The sequence below is a fragment of the Rhinolophus sinicus genome, chromosome X, assembly GCF_036562045.2.
Source record: "Rhinolophus sinicus isolate RSC01 chromosome X, ASM3656204v1, whole genome shotgun sequence".
Taxonomy (NCBI): Eukaryota; Metazoa; Chordata; class Mammalia; order Chiroptera; family Rhinolophidae; genus Rhinolophus; species Rhinolophus sinicus.
In genome coordinates, this window is record NC_133768.1 from 79954478 (window position 1) to 79977657 (window position 23180).

A 23180-nucleotide genomic window follows, 5' to 3' on the forward strand; every position below is an offset into this window, starting at 1 on the left:
TCCAGTTGTTGCCAAAGTCTTTTGTTTTGAATCCTATGTTCCATAGTAAGTTGCAGTTGACTTGCAGTATGAGCACTTGCATGTCCACTGACGTATAACTTGCTCACCTTGTAACTGCATGTTTCATTGTGAATTTAAAGCAGTTTAGAGCAGTAGTTAACTGTGATTGGTTCTTTTGATATAATTTGTTTCTCAGAATTTTTTAATCTATCAAAGAACAGATTTAAATCATTAAGATTTCCAGTATATTTAAGAACAAAATTATGAAAGTGTCTTTGAGAAAAATTATCTTAGGGAAATATTTAATTTTGTGTATTTTGAAACGTTGCAGATTCCACACTGCTGTTTGTGGCCTTTAAGTGAAGAGGTGTGATTATTTTAGTATATTCTTTTTTTTTTTAACACATGCTGCGGCCTGAAACACTTCTTCCTCCTCTTTTTTCTTTTTTTTTCTTTCTTTTTTTTTAATTTTATTGGGGAAGGGGAACAGGACTTTATTGGGGAACAGTGTGTACTTCCATGTTTTTTTTTTCCAAGTCAAGTTGTTGTCCTTTCAGTCTTAGTTGTGAAGGGTGCAGCTCAGCTCCAGGTCCAGTTGCCATTGCTAGTTGCAGGGGGCGCAGCCCACCATCCCTTGCGGGAGTCAAGGAATCGAGCTGGCAACCTTTTGGTTGAGAGCCCGTGTTCCAACCAACTGAGCCATCCGGGAGGCAGCTCAGCTCAAGGTGCCATGTTCAATCTTAGTTGCAGGGGGAGGAGCCCACCATCCCTTGCGGGACTCAAGGAATTGTACTGGCAACCTTGTGGTTGAGAGCCCACTGGCCCATGTGGGAATCGAACCGGGCCAGCCTCTATCTTAGTATATTCTTAAAAAGTAACATTCTTAATAATTTGGCATCACCAGTGATTTTTAAAAATAAAATATTAATAAAGGCATTGTAGGTCGAAATGTACATTTTCAAATAGGAAAGAATAAATACATTTATACTTCTTCATTTTTCAAATTAAAAAAATAGAAAACCTGGGTTCCTGAAAAAGGAAGTGACTGCCCAACATTCCACAGGGGATTAGTGGCCTTTTCCAGTTACCTCCCTTCTATTCAAGAAATTTGAAATAGGAAAGAGGGTAAAATAACCTGCCCAAAGTTTCAGAATGATACCACCATGACTATACTCAAAGAAAGATGGGCGTTTAACCAAATGTCTGTCCACTCCCATCTGCTTTGTCATCAGTGAAACAGCTCACAAGTTGTCAAGTAACATAAGAGTAGATCTTAGTTATCTAAGAAAGAGGAAGCATGTTATTCCTGTCAGGTGTTAACCTAAGAGAATTGAAAAACATGTTCTTGCATGTTAAGTTTTTTTTTTTTTTTCTCATTTAAATTGCTGCTTAAGAGGTGTTCATTGCAAACCAGGCTACAAACAAAAGTTTCTGTTAATTTTGGAGAAGAATATATGGCAGAAAAGAGTCCCCAAATTGTATGTAAACTTCAAATGTTAAAATTGAATTTCATATCCTGATTGTGCTTCTAAGTATTTCAAAACTAAATTACTGGGTTTTTATACTTGAAAGATAATAGTGGGGTTTTTTTTCCTGCTTTTGTAAAAAGACTGGTACAGTAGGCAGTAAGTTCTTTCAGCAGAGATGTGTGCATTAAACTCTTGTTTTCACAGTGAGAAACTTGCTAAGTGGAAATAAGTTGTTAACCTATTTTAGGACTTATACGAATAGTTTTGACCTCATAGGGTTTAATAACTTCATATAAGTAAACTGCTTAGAACACATGCCCATATAGTAAATGCTATATAGGTGTTAGTTGTTGGTAGTTATTTCTATTTCTTAAAAGCACAGCGTTATTTTCGTATTCTTACTAAGTTTAGGCCTATAAGAGATTCCCCTCAAAAGTAATAAAAATCTAAACCTGCTACTTTGAAAACAAGCCTCAAACACTGGAAGGCAGTCAATATGTTTTTGCAATTCTTTCTGAAATCTTTCCGTCTTAAGTCCTATGTCTCTGGATTTCTTTGGTTTGGCCATTCATTCAGTGCTGAGCTAGAAAAGAGGTGGAACTTTTAAAAGTACTAAGAAATATATGTCAACGGAAAAAACATCCAGCCTAAGAGAACGCTTATAAAAGTTTATTTGAGCCAAACTGACAACAATTGCCAAGAAGCAAAATCTCAGCGAATTGAGAAAATGCTCCGCAAAATGGCGCTTTGCACCTTATTATATATGTAGACTCAAAGGAGGAGGGTTACATGAAATCCATTGGTGGTAGGTTAAGGGAGTGGGAGAAAGCAAAGCAAGGAAATCTCTGGGATTAGATAAAAGTAAATTGGAGGGACAGGTAGTGAATAGTTCACATAGAGATGTTAATCAAGGGACAAGAATAATAATGAGGGATTGGGTAGTTTCCTGCTCTGGTCTGGAAAAAGGGATGACTGACATTCCAAGGATGTCATCTTAGGTGCAAAAAAACAATAGACAGGCTCACTTAAGGTGAAGATTGACTTTATGAAGGAAGCTTCAGTCTAAAGATGTGACTTAATGCCATAGCCCACCTTAGTTATGAATTTTTATATGTTCATGACATCTTTTGTGGTTATATTCAGTCTCCTGACCTTGTCAGGTTTAACCTGTGGCCCCTTTTCCATCCTCACATATACATTCCATGCAAGAGACTGGAAAAGATGTATAGAACCAGAATGAGCAGTGCACACCAAGAGTTTGTTCACACATGATTAAGCAAGTCCTTCTTTATTGAGGGAAAGCACAAAACAGTGAGCTCATTAGTATCACAATGGGCTTTGAAAAGATTCATTGACAACTCTCCAGCACAGTAGTTGGCCTTCTGTTTTCTCTGATGTCAGACATTCCTGTTAAGCCCACCTAGGGAGTGGCTTTTTATAACTAATAGAAAAGTTCCTGTAGGTGTTATAGGCGGCCCTATCACAAACTCATCTTTTCCTGTTACCTTTCTTAAATCCTGACTTTCCTTGAATTTATAAACGCAATTGTATTTAGGGAAATAGTAAGCAGTAAGTTTTACAACATCAAGCTTACTCAATTCTACAGCTTTGATTTCCTTTTTCATTTAATTTAATTTTTTTTTAATTAAAGTTTATTGGGGGACAATGGTTAGTAAAGTTACATAGCTTTCAAGTGTACAATTCTGTAATACGGCATCTATATATTACATTCTGTGTTCACCACCCAGAGTCAGTTCTCTTTTCATCACCATATATTTCATCCCCTTCATCCTCATTTACCACCCTCCTCCCCCCTTGACCACTGGTGACCACTAAACTATTGTCTGCCTATGAGTTTTTCTTTTTTTTTTCAAATTTATTGGGGTGACAATTGTTAGTAAAATTACATAGATTTCAGGTGTACAATTCTGAATTACATCATCTATAAATCCCATTGTGTGTTCACCACCCAGAGTCAGTTCTCCTTCCATCACCATATATTTGATCCCCCTTACCCTAATCTCCCACCCCCCACCCCACTTACACTCTGGTAACCACTAAACTATTGTCTGTGTCTATGAGTTTCTGTTTCTCATTTGTTTGTCTTGTTCTTTTGTTGTTTTTGGTTTATATACCACATATCAGTGAAATCACATGTTTCTCTGCTTTTTCTGTCTGACATATTTCGCTCAACATTACACTCTCAAGATCCATCCATGTTGTCACAAATGTTCCTATATCATCTTTTCTTACCGCTGAATAGTATTCCATTGTGTATATATACCACAACTTCTTTATCCATTCATCTATCGAAGGACATTTTGGTTGTTTGCATGTCTTGGCCACCGTAAACAAAGCTGCAATGAACATTGGAGCACACGTGTCTCTATGTATAAATGTTTTCAGATTTTTGGGTAGATACCCAGGAGAGGGATTGCTGGGTCATATGGTAATTCCATTCGTAATTTTTGAGGAACCTCCACACTGCCTTCCATAACGGCTGCACCAGTCTGCATTCCCACCAACAGTGTATGAGGGTTCCTTTTTCTCCACAGCCTCTCGAACACTTGTTACTATTTGTCTTGTTGATGATAGCCATTCTGACTGGGGTGAGGTGATATCTCATTGTGGTTTTGATTTACATTTCTCGGATGATTAGTGATGTTGAGTATTTTTTATATGTCTGTTTGCCATTTGTATGTCCTCTTTGGAGAAATGTCTCTTCAAGTCCTCTGCCTATTTTTCAATTGGGTTGTTTGTTTTCTTGTTGTTGAGTTGCATGAGTTCCTTCTATATTCTGGATATTAGCCCCTTATTGGAGGCACTATTTGCAAAAATCTTCTCCCATTCAGTTGGTGGCCTCTTTATTTTGTAGATGGTTTCTTTTGCTGTGCAGAAGCTTTTAAGTTTCATATAGTCCCATTCGTTTATTTTAGCTTTTACTTCCATTGCCTTTGGAGTCAAATTCATAAAATGCTCTTTGAACCCAAGGTCCATAAGTTTAGTACCTATGTTTTCTTCTATGCAGTTTATTGTGTCAGGTCTTATGCTTAAGTCTTTGATCCATTTTGAATTAACTTTGGTACATGGTGACAAATAGCAGTCCAGTTTCATTCTTTTGCACGTGGCTATCCAATTCTCGCAGCACCATTTATTGAAGAGGCTGTCTTTGCTCCATTGTATGTTTTTAGCTTCTTTGTCAAAAATTATCTGTCCATATTTATGTGGTTTTATATCTGGGTTCTCAATTCTATTCCATTGGTCTATGTGTCTGTTTTTCTGCCAATACCATGCTGTTTTGATTATTGTAGCCCTGTAGTACAAGCCAAAGTCAGGAAGTGTGATACCTCCATTATTGTTCTTTTTCCTTAAGATTGCTTTGGCTATTCGGGGTCTTTTGTGGTTCCAAACAAATCTGATGATTTTTGTTCTATTTCTTTAAAATGCCATTGGGATTTTGATGGGGATTGCATTGAATCTGTATATTGCTTTGGGTAATATGGCCATTTTAACTATGTTGATTCTTCCAATCCATGAGCACGGAATGTCTTTCCATTTCTTTGTGTCTTCTTCAATTTCTTTCAAAAATGTCTTATAGTTTTCAGCATATAGGTCTTTCACATCCTTGGTTAAGTTTATTCCTAGGTATTTTATTCTTTTTGCTGCAATTGCAAAAGGAATTTTCTTTTTCTGAGATTTCATTGTTAGTATATAGGAAAGCAATGGACTTTTGTACGTTGATTTTGTAGCCAGCAACTTTACTGTATTCGTTGATTGTTTCTAATAGCTTTTTGGTGGAGTCTTTAGGGTTTTCTATATATAGCATCATGTCATCTGCAAAGAGTGATAATTTAACTTCTTCATTCCCAATTTGGATGCCTTTTATTTCTTTCTCTTGCCTGATTGCTCTGGCAAGGACTTCCAACACTATGTTGAAAAGCAGAGGTGATAGGGGACAGCCCTGTCGTGTTCCTGAACGTAGAGCAAAGGGCTTCAGTTTTTCTCCATTAATTATGAGATTAGCAGAGGGCTTGTCATATATGGCCTTTATTATGTTAAGGTATTTTCCTTCTATACGTATTTTATTAAGTGTTTTAATCATAAATGGATGTTGTATCTTGTCAAATGCTTTTTCTGCATCAATTGATATAATCATATGATTTTTGTCCTTTATTTTGTTTATGTGATGTATCACATTGATGGATTCTTGGATGTTGAACCATCCTTGTGCCCCAGGGATGAACCCCACTTGGTCGTGATGAATAATCTTTTTAATGCATTGTTGTATTCGATTTGCTAGAATTTTATTTAGGATTTTTGCATCGGTATTCATCAGAGATATTGGTCTGTAGTTTTCTTTTTTTGTGCTGTCCTTACCAGGTTTTGGTATCAGGGTAATGTTGGCCTCATAAAATGAGTTAGGGAGTACTGTCTCTTCTTCAATTTTTTGGAAGAGTTTGAGCAGGATTGGTATTAGATCCTCTTTGAAGGTTTGGTAGAATTCACTAGTGAAGCCATCTGGTCCCGGACTTTTGCTTTTGGGAAGGTTTTGGATGACTGATTCAATTTCGTTACTGGTGATCGGTCTGTTTAGATTTTCCAGTTCTTCATGGTTCAGCCTTGGAAGGCTATATGTTTCTAAGAACTTGTCCATTTCTTCTAGGTTGTTGAATTTGGTGGCATATAGTCCTTCATAGTATTCTTGGATGATCCTTTGTATTTCTGTGGTGTCCGTGATAACTTCCCCTTTCCGTTTCTGATTTTGTTAATCAGTGTCTTCTCTCTTTTTATCTTAGTAAGTCTAGCCAAGGGTTTGTCAATTTTGTTAATCTTTTCAAAGAACCAGCTCTTTGTCATATTAATTTTTTCTATTGTCTTTTGTTCTCTATTTCATTTAGTTCTGCTCTAATTTTTGTTATTTCCTTTCTTCTGCTGACCTTGGGTTTACTTGTTCTTCTTTTTCTAGTTCTTTAAGGTTAACAGAGGTTATTTATTTGGGAGTTTTCTTGTTTCTTGAGATAGGCCTGTAATGAGATAAATTTCCCTCTTAAAACTGCTTTCGCTGCATCCCATAAATTTTGGTAGGATGTATTTTCATTGTCATTTGTTTCTATGTATCTTTTGATCTCTCCTCTAATTTCTTCTTTGACCCAGTCCTTCTTTAAAAGTATGTTGTTTAATCTCCATGTATTTGTGTTTTTTCCTGCTTTCTTTTTGCAGTTGATATCCAATTTCAAAGCCTTGTGATCAGAGAATATGCTTGGTATGATTTCAATCTTCTTAAATTTGTTGAGACTGATTTTATGTCCCAATATATGGTCTATCCTTGAGAATGTTCCATGTACACTAGAAAAGAATGTATAGTCTGATGTTTTAGGATGAAGTGCTCTATAAATGTCAATTATGTCCATTTCATCTAATGTGTCATTTAGGGCTACTATTTCGTTATTTATTTTCTGTTTGGATGATCTATCCATAGCTGTCAATGATGTATTTAAGTCCCCTAGTATAATTGTGTTTTGGTCAATTTCTCCCTTTAGTTCTGTTAGTAGTTGCTTGGTATATTTCGGTGCTCCCTGATTGGGGGCATAAATATTGATGACTGTTATGTCTTCTTGTTGTACAGTCCCCTTCACCATTATGAAATGTCCATCTTTGTCTCTTGTTATCTTTTTCACCTTGAAGTCTGTTTCATCTGATATCATTATGGCTACACCTGATTTTCTCTGGGTACCATTTGCTTGGAGTGTCAATTTCCACCCTTTCACTTTGAGTCTATGCTTGTCCTTGTAGCTGAGATGTATCTCTTAGAGACAGCATATGGTTAGGTTTAGTTTTTTGATCCAATCTGCTGCTCTGTGCCTTTTTATTGGTGAGTTCAGTCCATTTACATTTAGGGTGATTATTGATATGTGAGGATTTCCTGTCATTCTATCATAGTTTTCTGGTAAGGCTGTGTCTCCATTGTTTCTTTGCCTTTTTGTTGTTGTCTATTATTTCTGTGTGGTGGTATTCTATGATGTTTCCCTCTGTTTCTTCTTTTATTACAGTATGTATTTCAGTTCTGGATTTTTTGTGTGTGGTTACCCTTAAGTTTATGTAAAAGAAAGTTTAATATTTAGAGTATTCCATTTTCTTCAGCACGCTTACTTTCTCCATTCCCATATTCCGGTTCAGAACTTTACTCTCCCCCTTTTTATGTTTTGGTTGCCACAAATTGTCCCTGTTGATGGTGGTCAAATAGCCTCCTTTAGTATCTTTTGTAGTGCAGGTCGTGTATTAGAAAATTCCTCAGCTTCTGTATGTCTGGAAAGGTCTTTATTCCTCCTTCATATCTAAAGGATATCTTTGCTGGATATATTATTCTTGGCTCATGATATCTCTCTTTCAATAGTTTGAATATTTGGTTCTACTCCCTCCTGGCTTGTAGAGTTTCTGCTGAAAAATATGATGAAAATCTGATGGGCTTTCCTTTGTAGGTTACCGTCTTCTTTTCCCTGGCTTTCTTTAGGATTCTTTCTTTGTCGTTGATTTTAAACAGCTTCAGTACAATGTGCCTTGAAGAAGGCCTGTTGGGATGAGGTAATTAGTTGTTCTATTTGCTTCTTGGATTTGAATATCCAGTTCTGTCCACAAGTTTGGGAAGTTCTCATCGAAAATTTGTTTGAATATATTCTCTGTTCCCTTCTCTCTTTCTTCTCCTTCTGGTATGCCCATTATTCTTATATTGCTCTTTCTGATGGAGTCAGAAAGTTCTTGTAGAGTTCTTTCATTTCTTCTAAGTCTCAAGTCTCTTTCTTCTTCCATCTGTGTCATTTCCAGGTTTCTATCTTCGATGTCACTGATTCTTTCCTCCATCTGGTCAACTCTACTACCTAAGCTGGTTATTTCATTCTTAATTTCTTCTATTGAGTTCTTAATCTCCAGAAATTCTATTTGGTTCTTTTTTAAAATTTCAATCTCTTTCGTAAAATGCTCATGCTGTTCTTTGATTGTGTTTCTGAGTTCATTTAACTGCCTATCTGTGTTTTCTTGCATCTCGTTGAGTTTTTTCAGAACTGCAATCTTGAATTCTCTGTCATTTAAGTCACATATTTCTGTATCTTTAAGTGCCTTTTCTGGAGATTTTTCACTTTCTTTCTGAGCTATCTTGTTGCCTTGGTTATTCATGGCAATTACTGGTTTACTATTTCTCTTCCTAGACATCTACAGGAGTGGCTTCTGCAACAGGTTGATAGGAAGAGTTCTTTCTTTTGTTTTCCAGTACTTGTTGGTAGAATGTTTTATTTTTTCTCCTACTGCAGCCTATTTTTCCTCTCCCATACGGTAGTGCTATGTTTTCTCTGCACTATTCCAGCTTCTCATAGGAAGGGGGGATTCTCTGGGAGACAGGCTTCTCCTCTGTTAATAGTTCATCTAGGTCACAGGACGTGGTGTCCTGGTGGGTATGGGGGAGCTTTTGATGTTCCAAATCTCTTCAAGCTCCTGTTACAGAGCCCGTGTGTTTAAGCAGTTCTGTTTACTCCTGCAGGGATCCACCCAGATAGGTGGGGTCATGGGCGGGGTGAGTTGTGAGAGGTGGCCCAGAGCAATGGCGGCGACCACCAGCACAGCCGGTCCTGCTTCCTCAGCTCCCTCCCCTTTGCCAGAACTAGTTGGGGTGTGAATTTGTGTCTGCAGTCCACAGTTCTCAGAACAGCAAATATTCTGTTTTTTTGATCTGACACTGCTACTGGCTGTTTCTATCACTGGGCAGGTGGGGGCGGGGCGAGCTCTGGGAGGTTAGGGTTGGGGGCGGCTAGTATCAGTGCCTAAGGCTTCCATTCTCTACTTGGCAGTGGGGGCTTAAACCGCCGTTTTCAGCCTTCTTCCCTTAGTCTTTTTTCCGAGGTGTCTGCCATGAGCGTTGCGTTCAGCCGTGTTATATGCTATACCCTCAGCCCTGTGGGCCATAAGCGGAGCCCTAGCAGTCCGAGTTCTTCCCTGTCCCGCAGCTGCGGTAGTTCCCGGAAACAGCGAGCTCGGAGCACTGAGCTCGGTCTGCGCCCAGGGCCCGCGGGGTTCCGTCTCTGCACTTCTCCCTTCCCTCCTCCCCTGCTCACGCGATTCCCTCACCTTTAGGTGAATTCAGTAGTGGGCCTCTTCGTCTTGCCTGTCTGCTGTGCAGGGAGTCCTTTGTGGAGTTATTGTTGTTCGATTTGTTGTAAATTCCAGGGGAGCTTTTCTGAGGCTCACCTCACACCGCCATTTTTTTCCAGTCTCTACACCTGTGATTTCATGCTATACCTGTAATTTTAGAGGTAGAATTTTAGAATGGATTTGTATGTTTACATAGACACACGCACATATACACTGACTACACTAAGTATTTCACATGGCCAGTGAAATCAATCTTCCTCCTCTCTGGCTTCCTCGACTTCTTGACTCCTCCTGTGAACCATATAGTGTGAAGCTGACTCCTGTACTCTGGGTAATTTTCAAATTCTTAAAATTATTTTTACTTACATGCTGATTTTTTTAGTCCAACTTTAACTTTATTTAATTTACCTTAACTTTTAATCCAAGAGTATACAACAAAATGGTGATCTGATCGTACAGAACTCTTAACTGTGATGTAGTTTGTTCCCGTAACTCCTCATTTGGTAGCTATATATCTGCTCAGTGAACAAAACAGTATTCACTATTCTATCTCATTCTGAACTCTGCTTCATTTTGTAAAACATTGTCTAGTAAATTAAAATCCAAAATGTGTACATTTCCTCATGACTGACATGAACCATAAATCACTGGAATGACAAAAAATGTCCAAAATGTTACTGCCTCAGAATGACATATGAAAAGTTATTTTTCTTATTACAAATATTTTTGCCTCAAGGATCATTTGCTTTTAAAAATTAGGTTGTTTCCATGATCACAATTTCAGCTGAAAAGTAAATCCCAATTTATATACATGATGGAAAAAGAGTAATAATACAAATAGTCGTAATAATAATAAAAGGATGTCTGCTGTGCGATATTGTAATGCAATTATTTACATGGCTCTAGTTAAACTCCTCATGCTTAGGAATGACATGCAAACTTGCAATTAGATTAGTTAATTTTCAATTGTCTTAGAAAAATACATGACCTGCATTTTCTAAACATTTTTTTGAAATTATTACAGCCAACCTCAAAATTTCAGGTTTATAGTATTTTCCTTTGTTCCTTAGCTTTAAAAAATTAAAACATAAGAGATAATTTAAAATTTCTGTATTTGTTAAAAGGCTCACTATACAAGAATTAGCATTTTATTTGCTCCTTTAGAAAAGAAATTGCTCTAGTGGATATAAAGCTATTTGAGTATAAGCGTTTTCTGTTTGTTCAGCAACTTTTTCTTTAGGGTCATAAGTTTCTTTTGATAAATACACTTATGTGTTCTAAACACCGTTCAAAGAAATTTTATGAAGACGCTCCATCTTGTTCCTGTTTTATTAGCAGTGGCTAATTTTGCCATGCACACTGGTAGATCTCCTGATCTAAATTTGGGGTTAGGAAAATTCGAGATTTAAGAAATATATAGACAGTCCTTTAGAATGTCCATTCATTCAACCAAGTGGTTAGAGTATAATGTGAAATTTGCTTTGCTACAGCCCGCTCTGTACAATTAGAATTTACAAGTTAATTTAGTTAGCCATGTTCCTTGTTGTGAAGAACAGCTGGACTTCATAAATGCACATACAAGACAATCACTGAAGGCTCTTTTCTGTGTTTATTCTCAATAGTCATGTATTGCTTCCAACTTAACACATTTTGTTCACCTTATTATACATTTTGACTGAACAAACTCTTACTGAGCACCCCATTACACCAATAAGTAGGTTTTTTAGTTGAGTCATAAATTTTCATCTTTTTTTGCACTAAGAATTGTGGTTAAAAGGGGGGACCCTTAAACCTTTTCTCTCCAGGAAAACAACAAAGCCTTCCTTGTTCATAGAAAATTAACAAATTTACCTATGCCTTTAAACCACACTAGTTTTGGCTTAAAGGGGATTCAATACAGGTGGCACTTAATGTTTTTGACAAGTGTGTGCAATTGACTTTCTGGCACATTTTCAGTAGCAGTAATGTAGCACTTGGTTAGCATTTTAAAAACTCATATCTGTTAATTATGAGTTTTCCATATCTGTTAATGCTCATCACCTATGGGGAATTCTTTAAGTGATCACAGTATAAAAGAAGATGAATATTCTCATTGTGCTACCAATTTAAAATTAATTGTGAATCAATACATGGAGATTAAACAACACACTTTTAAAGAACGAGCGGGTCAAACAAGAAATTAGAGGAGAGATCAAAAGATACATAGAAACAAATGACAATGAAAATACATCCTACCAAAATTTTTCGGATGCAACAAAAGCAGTTTTGAGACGGAAATTTATATCATTACAGGCCTATCTTAAGCAACAAAAAAACTCCCATATAAATAACCTTACGTTACACCTTAAAGAACAAGAAAAAGAAGAACAAGTGAAACCCAAGGTCAGCAGAAGAGGGGAAATAATAAAAATCAGAGCAGAACTCAATGAAATAGAGAACAAAAAGACAATAGAAAAAATTAATGTGTCAAAGAGCAGATTCTTTGAAAAGATTAACAAAATTGACAAAACTTTGGCTAGGTCACTAAGATAAAAAGAGAGAAGACACTAATAAACAAAATCAGAAATGAAAAAGGGGAAGTTATCATGGACACCACAGAAATACAAAGGATCAGCCAAGAATACTATAAAGGACTATATGCCACCAAATTCAATAACCCAGAAGAAATGGACAAGTTCTTAGAAACATATAGCCTTCCTAGCCTGAACCATGAAGAACTGGAAAATCTAAACAGACCAATCCCCAGTAACGAAATTGAATCAGTCATCCAAAACCTTCCCAAAAGCAAAAGTCTGGGACCAGATGGCTTCACTAGTGAATTCTAGCAAACCTTCAAAGAGGATCTAATAGCAATCTTGCTCAAACTCTTCCAAAAAATTGAAAAAGAGAAAGTGCTCCCTAACTCATTTTATGAGACCAACATTGCCCTGATACCAAAACCTGGTAAGGATAACACAAAAAAAGAAAAATACAGACCAATATCTCTGATGAATACAGATGCAAAAATCCTAAACAAAATTCTGGTAAATCGAATACAACAATGCATTAAAAAGATTATTCATCACGACCAAGTGGGATTCATCCCCAGGGCACAAGGATGGTTCAACATCAGCAAATCCATCAATGTGATACATCACATAAACAAAATAAAGGACAATAATCATATAATTATATCAATTGATGAAGAAAAAGCATTTGACAATATACAACATCCATTTATGATTAAAACACTTAATAAATTAGGTATAGAAGGAAAATACCTTAACATAATAAAGGCCATATATGACAAACCCTCAGCTAATCGCATAATTAATGGTGAAAAACTGAAGCCCTTTGCTCTACATTCAGGAACATGACAGGGCTGTCCCCTATCACCTCTGCTTTTCAACACAGTGTTGGAAGACCTCGCCAGAGCAATCAGGCAAGAGAAAGAAGTAAAAGGCATCCAAATTGGGAATGAAGAAGTTAAATTATCACTCTTTGCAGATGACATGATGCTGGTTATAGAAAACCCTAAAACTCCACCAAAAAGCTATTAGAAACAATCAATGAATACAGTAATGTGGCCTTCTAGAAAATCAATGTAGAAAAGTCCATTGCATTCCTATATACTAACAATGAAATCTCATAGAAAGAAATTAAAAACAATTCCTTTTACAATTTCAGTAAAAAGAATAAAATACCTAGGAATAAACTTAACCAAGGATGTGAAAGACCTATATGCTGAAAACTGCAAGACATTTTTAAAGAAATTGAAGAAGACACAAAGAAATGGAAAGACATTGCATGCTCATGGATTGGAAGAATCAACATAGTTAAAATGGCCGTATTACCCAAAGCAATCTACAGATTTAATGCAATCCCCATCAAAATCCCACTGGCATTTTTTAAAGAAATAGAACAAAAAATCATCAGATTTGTTTGGAACCACAAAAGACCCCGAATTTCCAAAGCAATCCTAAGAAAAAAGAACAATGCTGGTGGTATCACACTGCCTGACTTTAGCTTGTACTACAGGGCAACAACAATCAAAACAGCATGGTATTGGCAGAAAAACAGACACTTAGACCAATGGAATAGAATTGAGCACTCAGAAATAAAACCACATAAATATGGACAGATAATTTTTGACAAAGAAGCAAAAAACATACAATCGAGAAAAGACAGCCTCTTCAATAAATGGTGCTGGCCGAATTGGAATGCCACATGCAAAAGAATGAAACTGGACTGCTATTTGTCATGTTTTACCAAAATTAATTCAAAATGGATCAAAGACTTAAGCATAAGACCTGACACAATAAACTGCATAGAAGCAAACATAAGGTACTAAACTTATGGACCTTGGGTTCAAAGAGCATTTCATGAATTTGACTCCAAAGGCAATGGAAGTAAAAGCTAAAATAAACGAATGGGACTATATGAAACTTAAAAGCTTCTGCACAGCAAAAGAAGCTATCGACGAAAAAAAGAGGCAACCACCTGAGTGGGAGAACATTTTTGCAAACAGTGCCTCCGATAAGGGGCTAATGTCCAAAATATACAAGGAACTCATGCAACTGAATAACAAAAAAACAAACAACCCAATTGAAAAATGGGCAGAGGACCTGAAGAGACATTTCTCCAACGAGGACATACAAATGACAAATAGACATATGAAAAAATGCTCAACATCACTAATCATCAGAGAAATGTAAATAAAAACCACAATGAGATATCACTTCACCCCAATCAGAATGGCTATCATCAACAAGACAAATAGTAACAAGTGTTAGAGGGGCTGTGGAGAGAAAGGAACCCTTATACACTGTTGGTGGGAATGCAGAATAGTGCAGCCGCTATGAAAGGTAGTGTGGAGGTTCCTCTAGAAATTAAAAATAGAATTACCATATGACCCAGCAATCCCTCTCCTGGGTATGTACCCAAAAAATCTGAAAATGTTTATACATAAAGACACGTGTGCTCCAATGTTCATTGTAGCTTTATTTACGGTGGCCAAGACATGGAAACAACCAAAATGTCTTTCGATAGATGAATGGATAAAGAAGTTGTGGTATATATACACAATGGAATACTATTCGGCGGTAAGAAAAGATGATATAGGAACATTTGTGACAACATGGATGGATCTTGAGAGTGTAATGTTGAGCAAAATATGTCAGACAGAAAAAGCAGAGAACCATGTGATTTCACTGATATGTGGTATATAAACCCAAAACAACAAAAGAACAAGACAAACAAATGAGAAACAGAAACTCATAGACACAGACAATAGTTTAGTGGTTGCCAGAGGGTAAGGGGGCGGGGGTGGGGGGTGGGAGATGAGGGTAAGGGGGAGCAAATATATGGTGATGGAAGGAGAACTGACTCTGGGTGGTGAACACACAATGGGATTTATAGATGATGTTATACAGAATTGTACACCTGAAATCTATGTAACTTTATTAACTATTGTCACCCCAATAAACTTTAATTTAAAATAATTAATTGTGAATCCTCAACATATTTTAATTAATAGATTTTCCAAGAGGTGAAAAGCAGTGATATTGCCAAAACCTTCCGCAAAGCAATCAACAGGAAAGAAGGGATTTGTGCTCTGGGAGGAACTTCTGAGCTATCCAGTGAAGGAACACAGCATTCTTACTCAGGTAATAGTTTCATGTACATTGAGTTAACACAGTGAACTAGGGAAGGTGCATGCTATAATGTCAAGGAGGGGCTCTAGATAAACATTGCCTCCTAATTAAGAATACATTAGAAGTCCTTTGCAACATGTATTTGGACTTGCAACTAATATTTGCCATAAGGCATTATTAGTATTTATTGTATGGTATTGTTAGCTTGCAAGAGACCTGATACAATTTATGTAATGGCAAACTTTATTATAGTGGAGTTCTACAGTAATATAAAAATAATTTTTAAATAATTTCGTAGCTAAATTCTCTAAGCATCAGTTAACTCTTCTCTGTTCTTTTTGTTCATTTTGTAATTTGTAATAGCCACTGGGTTGCATTCAGGTGTCTGGGCTTCCAAAGAGGATAACCACATATTTATGACACATTAACGTTCAGCATTACTGGACAACTATTTTAGAACTTAGAGTCAAATATTTAACCTAGAATATGAACTAATTTCTTGTAATTCAACATAATTTTAGAGGAAGAAAAATATGCTTTTGTTAACTGGATAAACAAAGCTCTGGAAAATGATCCTGATTGCCGACATGTTATACCAATGAACCCAAATACCGATGACCTGTTCAAAGCTGTTGGTGATGGAATTGTGCTTTGGTAAGATGTTGGCTTATTTTATAACCAAGTTTCCAAAGATAGTGTTCCATCTAATTGATGTATTTGTTCCTGGATGTTTGACAGCTTCATCTTGGTAAATAGTTAGAATTGAAAATTGTCTCGGTTCTGCCCATTTCATTTCATCTCTAGGTATGTCCAGGAAACTACCACCAAAATAAGAATCTAAAACTCAGTTATTTAGCCTAGGAGCCTCTTAATAGGGAAGCTCTCAGCTTCCAATTTCTTCTCATCAGCGAGTAGGTAATGTATTACAACTTTGTTGAACTTAAGTATGCCAGTATCTCTTTATTCTAAAGTACCATAGCTTCCAAAAGAAAAAAGAGGCTATTCTTCAATTCTCACTCTCCAATCACTTATTTCTGAAAAATGTGTTTGTCACTGCTGCTACTCCAGAGCCAACAGTTTCTTGGCACAAATGACATAAGATTAGCAACACTTTGTTAGTTGATGCTCCTATTTATGGAGGCCATGTAACCCAGGGGTTAAAAGCATCCCCCATAATCAGTCTGCCTGGATTCATATTCAGGCTCTGCCATTCAGTAGCTGTGTAACTGTAATCCAGATTTCAGCCCCTTTGCATTTTACTTTCCATCTAGTATGATCCCTATTTATTGTACTTACCTCAGAGGGCTGTTGTGAACATTAAGTGACTACATACATATAGAGTGCTTAGAACAGTGCAATCGATATATTTCAGATGACAGTGTACAATACATAAAATTCCCCTTTTTTGCAATAAGGCCATTTTGCTTGTTTGAAAGCTGATTTTTAAAATGTAAGATATCCTCTGTTTTGTCATGTATAAACACTAAAGTGATAATTTCCCATTTTTTTAATAGAAAGAGATAATATGGTAATATTTATCTAATATTTCTATTTTGCATGGAAAGCAGCATGGTTTTTCCTATGCAGAATAGCATGTTTTAGGGCAGGGTTATAAATACCTAAAATGTTAGGTTCTAAATCTAAATTTGAACCAAATGAGGTTCTTCCTATTAAGTCACAGATTCTAGCCTAATTAACATAACCTTTCTTTCTCTCACCACTGTATTACCAGCATCAAGTATAGTGCCTAGCTCATCATTTAGGCACTCAATGAATCTTTTTGAACAAAAGAATCTCATGCTCAACTAATTTTATCTCTCTGTGGATAAATGGCAATTTTTAATTGTGAATTATATAATCTAGAAGTGACTCGATTTCAATGTGAGGTTTTTGTCTGTTTTTAACATTTATTCAACACAATTTTTTTTCAATATCCGAGTTCATTCTTATAAAAAATGTGGAAAACACACACAAAAACATAAAATAAAATGAGAAAATATGTCACAACCCCCAAATCAGAAGTACCCAACTACTGTAAACATTTTGGTCTTTTTTTAATTTGCACTTTTCACATATATAGTTTTTTGGTGTTCAACACGATAAAAGTCACATATTGCATTTTTTTTTCAGATTTCATGAGAGCTATATTATAAGTCTTACTATTTGTGAATATTTACAGACTCTTGACAAGTAAATCCACTCATTTTTAAATTCTTGTTTCAGTAAAATGATCAACCTTTCAGTTCCTGATACAATTGATGAAAGAACAATCAACAAGAAGAAACTTACACCCTTCATCATTCAGGTATGCACTGTTCTGCCCTCTGTCTTCCATGAGACTATTAGAGGGCCTATTCTACAGCCCATAAGCTCTGCATTTCTGTCTTCTTATCTAATTCTTGGAACAACTCTGAATTTAGGATTATTATCTAGGTTTTACAGAGAAGAGAGCTGGGACTCAAAGATTTCTAAACTTGCCCGAGGTTAATGTTGGAACTGAAGTTCAAATCCAGGCCTAATTCCAAAGCCCTATGTTCTTTTCATTACATATTGTGTTCAAAGATACAGAAATAAGCAAACATATTTAAGCTCTTTTTTTTAAAGATTTTATTGGGGAAGGGAACAGGACTTTATTGGGGAACAGTGTGTACTTCCATGACTTTTTTCCAAGCCAAGTTGTTGTCCTTTCAGTCTTAGTTGTGGAGGGCGCAGCTCAGCTCCAGGTCCAGTTGCCATTGCTAGTTCCAGGGGGACTCGAGGAATCAAACTGGCAACCTTGTGTTTGAGAGCCCACGCTCCAACCAACTGAGCCATCTAGGAGGCAGCTCAGTTCAAGGTGCCATGTTCAATCTTAGTTGCAGGGGGCGGAGCCCACCATCCCTTGCAGGACTTGAGGAGTTGAACCGGCAACCTTGTGGTTGAGAGTCCACTGTCCCATGTGGGAATCAAACCGGCAGCCTTCGGAGTTAGGAGCATGGAGCTCCAACTGCCTGAGCCAGGGGGCCAGCCCCTAAGCTCTTAATTAATTAGCATATTTAAGGAATGGAGCATTTTTCTTTTCCATTAATTGGGTATTAGACTTTTAGATAGCAAATTCCCTCAGGCAAGAACACCTCTTAAGATATGGAGATTAAGAACTTCTATAACTCTCAGCTATGTGCCATAGACCTCTCATTAGGCATTTTTAGAAATACAACACTTAACCCACAAGGATATACTTACTCTAGTCACTCAGCCTTTTCCTTTGGTACTTCCAAAGGGACCAAATGAAAATACAAGTTAACTTCCCATGGAACGCTGGAAAAGACAATAGCAATAAGACTGAGATTTGTTTTAAATATGCTTTTAATACCAATGTCTAGAATTTGTTTTCTGTGGATCGTATGTGGCTGAAATTAATACAGGGTTTCAATTTCCGCATTGAGTGTTATTTTTAGTGAAGGGAGATGTAGACTCCTAAAAAATGGAAAGGTCAAGAAGCAAGTGTGTAAATTGGCTGTCTTGCAGGAAAACTTGAACCTGGCACTGAACTCTGCTTCTGCCATTGGGTGTCACGTTGTGAACATTGGTGCAGAGGATTTGCGGGCTGGGAAACCTCATCTAGTTTTGGGACTGCTTTGGCAGATCATTAAGATTGGTTTGTTTGCTGACATTGAATTAAGCAGGAATGAAGGTAATGTAACACCGTCATTATTTTTTTTTTCTTTAAATTTTGTAAGTTGTTTATTGGTTATTTTTTTCTAGTCAAGCAGACTGTCATGCTTTCACTTAATTGAGGTGATTAGATAACTAGAATTAACATAGAGTAATGCTATAGTGTTATTGAGGAAAACAGCCTAATTATAACTTTCTTCTTTAGTAGTAATTAGCATTTGTCTGACACTTTAGAATTCATTTTGCAGTGAAGACACAAAAGCATAGAGAGTTTAAGGAACTTTCCCAAAGTCCCCAAACTTGCTATCTATTCTTTTCTGCTTTGCTCACACAACCCCCACTCCATCACCATCCTCTTAGCTCTACCACTGTGCACCATCTCCTGTTACCTTTAATTCCTTTTGTGTTCTATCATAGATTTAGATCTCTTAAAAATATTCTACCCTGACCTTGATGGTCTCATATTTCCTGAAACAGCAGAAGCATTATCCTTCTTACAGCACAGGTTTTTAAGTCACATCATGGATTTGTAGAATGCACAAGCATATGCAATACAATTGTCATGGAGTCCTAGGAAGTACTACGTTATCCTCTCCCTATAAAGTTTAAAATATTAAGCACCACTGCAAATATTCATATTTTATTCCAGAAATCCCCATCTTAATCCACAGGTACTTTTGGAAGAGACTATATATTTGGGGTTCTCAGTATTTTCAATGTCTCAGAGTGTCTGTCAACAGTCTTATTTTGCACACGTTTACCCATTATAAGACGTTTTTGCATTTTCAAGAATTTATTGCACTGACATTTTCAATCCACTCAAAGGTACCTACTTATATTTGAACAAATAGTTTTTCTAATTGCTGGCCTTATTCACAACAGTGTTTATCTCGTTAAAGGAGTTGAAGTCCATTGAAAAATGAAAGGGAGACAACAAAATAAAATTACATTGGCTCATGTAATAAATTAAATGATTTATCTTTGACCTGGCAGAGATGAGGAACAGAAGGAGGGTTCTGTACAAATGACCATATGCTTCTGCCCTTGCTTAAATCCCTCAGTGCCAAAGTGACATGGCATGAAGTGTGGAGCCCATGAAAGATGAAATTTGCCTGATATAGGTATTACCTAGACCTCTTCAGAAATCAGGTGGTTTCAGTCTTCTTGTTCGATACAAATCTCTTTTATGAAATAATTATTGAATAAGGACTACACAACTTCTTCATAAAACAATGCTTAAATTTAGACAGTTCTCTATGCAAACACCCAAGCTCTGCTTAGTATTTGTAGGAATATTTACCAAAAAACCCTCAGCTTCTTCTACACATTTAATTCAACAATGAAAATTTATTGAGCAGCCTTTACATGTTAGATGCTATAGAAAATGTGAAATTTAATTTATTCATTTAAAAATAGGTTTAACCCTTCAAGAGGTAATTAATTATACTTAAATATAAATACCATAGTGTTTCTATGCTCCTTTAATCAAAAAGTTAAGTAAAAGTTTCACAATTTTAAACATTGTCTCCCAAATCTCTGATTTTGGTATTATTAAACAAAAACAGTTTATGTAAATATACAACATAATGTGAAAATGTTCATCTTAAAAGCTATAATTTATTTGGTATTTGGAATGTGAAGAATGATAAAGAAAAGAATAAATTATATATTTGCTGTGTATTCACATAAGACAATGTCTTTATCTGTATCATCTTATAATTATCTACTTATATATTTATCTTTTATTAGGCTATGAGTACCTGAAAACCAGGAAGTTGGTCATAACTGGTTTTTGCACCTCTGTTACTTAACAGCGTGTCAAAAGATTGAACGAACTTGTAATGACCATTATCATATAATATATTGGTCATGGATTCTGTTTTTTTCTTACAGCCTTGGCTGCTTTACTTCGAGATGGTGAGACTTTGGAGGAGCTTATGAAATTGTCTCCAGAAGAGCTTCTGCTTAGATGGGCAAACTTTCATTTGGAAAACTCAGGCTGGCAAAAAATCAATAACTTCAGTGCTGACATCAAGGTAACTGTGCAAAGAACCATAGCACTTTGGGGGGGCGGGGTGCATATAATGACTTGAGAGATTTGATCCCAGCTTAATGGGAAATCCTACCAGTATAGCACGAAGGCTTGTTGCCTCTTGTCCCCAGTGATAGGTTTCAATACAGAGGTGCAGTCAAGTAAGGAACACAAGCGCCAAGTCCAGCTTTCATTCTGTAGAAAAGGGTAAAAGTATTATAGTGCCAGTATTTTAGATTCTGCTACTGTTAAACATGGAGTATTAAAGGACATGACTATTCCATTCCTAACTGCCTTTCCCAGGCCTCAGTGTACCTGTTAGTAAAGACCTAAAAGAGAGAGAGAGGGCCTCACGATTCCCCTTCGCCTTTTGTATTTGCCTCCTCTCCTGTAATGTGCTCCCACTTTTTAGACATTGAGTTCTTGAGGGTACTGATGAGCTCTTATATATGTCTGTGTCTCCTACCTCAGCCCCTGTCCCAGTACCCGCCTACTAAACCCACCTCTGATACAACACCTGGCACATAAACGACCTGCAAAGATCTTTGTGTTGAAATCGAATTCTGGAGCTTTCTGCTCACCATGAGCAGTAGGGAAAAACTAGCAAGGGAGGGAGACATTGGTAGCATTCATTTATCACATGTTGCCCTTGCCCTCTCAGGAAGAGAGGGACAAGATTACCATAGTAAATATCGTGGAGTTCTCATTAACTGACTGGACTCTCCAAAATCCAGATGTTGGGACACAGGGAACAAACTTGAGACTCTTCACCAAATGTCACTGACCATCAGGGCTATGAACACAATCGGCTGTGATCATAGCAATTTGTTCAGTGGTGAGAGGAAGTAATGGAATATTTGCACTACTGATTTCATCAGTGAAAATCATGGGTAGCCCCCAAATTAAAAGACCAGTTGTCCCCACACCTTCTTTTAACTTACACAATATGTTTGACCCGGCATTTTTTATTATTATTATTAGTTTCAGGTGTACAAAACAATGCAATAGTTAGACATTTCACCCCTCACAAAGTGATAACCCTCTTCCCCCAATCTATTGCCCCTCTGACATCGTATATACTTATTACAATTCCATTGACTCTATTCCCTATGCTATACTCCATATCTTGTGACTATATATATTAAATTATAGGCGACATAATAATATTATTCAGCTTCAGCTTCAGGTGTACAGTACAGTGGTCAGGCATCTACACCGTCCATGAAATGGTCTCCCTAATAAGGCAAGTGCCCATCTGACACCCTACAAAATCTTTACAACATTATTGATTGTATTCCCCAAACTGTCTTTCATATCCCGTTGGCCTGGCATATTTTGCTTTATGCATTAGATGTGTTCCGAAAAACCATTCTTAAGTGGATTTTATGTTCTGGGATGTATTTTAAATGTTCGAAATGAAATCTTATTTGAAAATGAAGCCTGCTTTGAATAGTTTTTAAAGTAAAGGATTGTTCAGTAATGTGAAAAGGAACTTCCAATTTATCTGTATTCAAGTTCAAATTTTCACCTGCAAAACCTTTTTCAGGGTAGTAAATACAGACTCTACTGGATCTGCTCTTTACCTGTTCTTCTCAAATGGGTAGGATTAGATTATGAATTCTTTCTGCACCTTTAGTAGGTAATTGTTAATGAAAGCACTGTTATAACTGTCATGCACTATTAGAGGGAGGTAAATCCTGTGCCCAGTAATAGTAGGATCTGGGTTTACATTTCATGAATTGCTTTAAAATGGCTTTCACTCACCTGATTTCCCCCAAGCTTAGAATAATTTAGGGCACTGGATATCAATCTCACTTGGGTAGCTTGTTTAAGATGCAGTTTGCTGGGCAGTTCCCAGAGAGTCATTATATTTGGTAGGTATGGGGATGGATCCAGTAATCTGCATTTTGAGCCACATCCCAGGCTCATAATCTATGGAGCTTACGGTGAGAAACATTCCTTCATAGCCTGTCTCGACTGTCAAGGCCCAGTAATAATAGCAACTATCATAGCTGGGAAGGTAGTCTTCAGATATAGTAGGATTAAGGAATCTTGATTCCAGAGAGGCAGAATTTTACTTCACATGTGTGTTGAAGACCCCTATTAAACCTAGTGTAATGGTTTTCAAGCTGTGTTCTGTGGAATGTCCACATAGCCTGAATTCTCCTACCCACCCACCCCTAATATAAGCAACACCACTTTGTTTTAGGAATGGGATTCCAAGTAAAAATGTTCAAGTGATGGAAGAGTTCA

At 36.8% G+C, this 23180-nt stretch overlaps 1 protein-coding gene across 6 annotated transcripts in view; it reads left to right on the forward strand.

Annotated features, from left to right (window-relative positions):
• Positions 1-23180, forward strand: part of PLS3 (plastin 3) — a 123268-nt gene that overhangs the window by 89879 nt on the left and 10209 nt on the right. For all 6 annotated transcript variants that reach the window (XM_019718730.2, XM_019718733.2, XM_074323440.1 and 3 more), the window contains exons 5-9: positions 15124-15253; positions 15763-15895; positions 17465-17546; positions 18749-18914; positions 20789-20931. In XM_019718730.2, coding sequence (XP_019574289.2) covers positions 15124-15253; positions 15763-15895; positions 17465-17546; positions 18749-18914; positions 20789-20931 — 654 coding nt within the window. The remainder of the gene's footprint in view (positions 1-15123; positions 15254-15762; positions 15896-17464; positions 17547-18748; positions 18915-20788; positions 20932-23180) is intronic.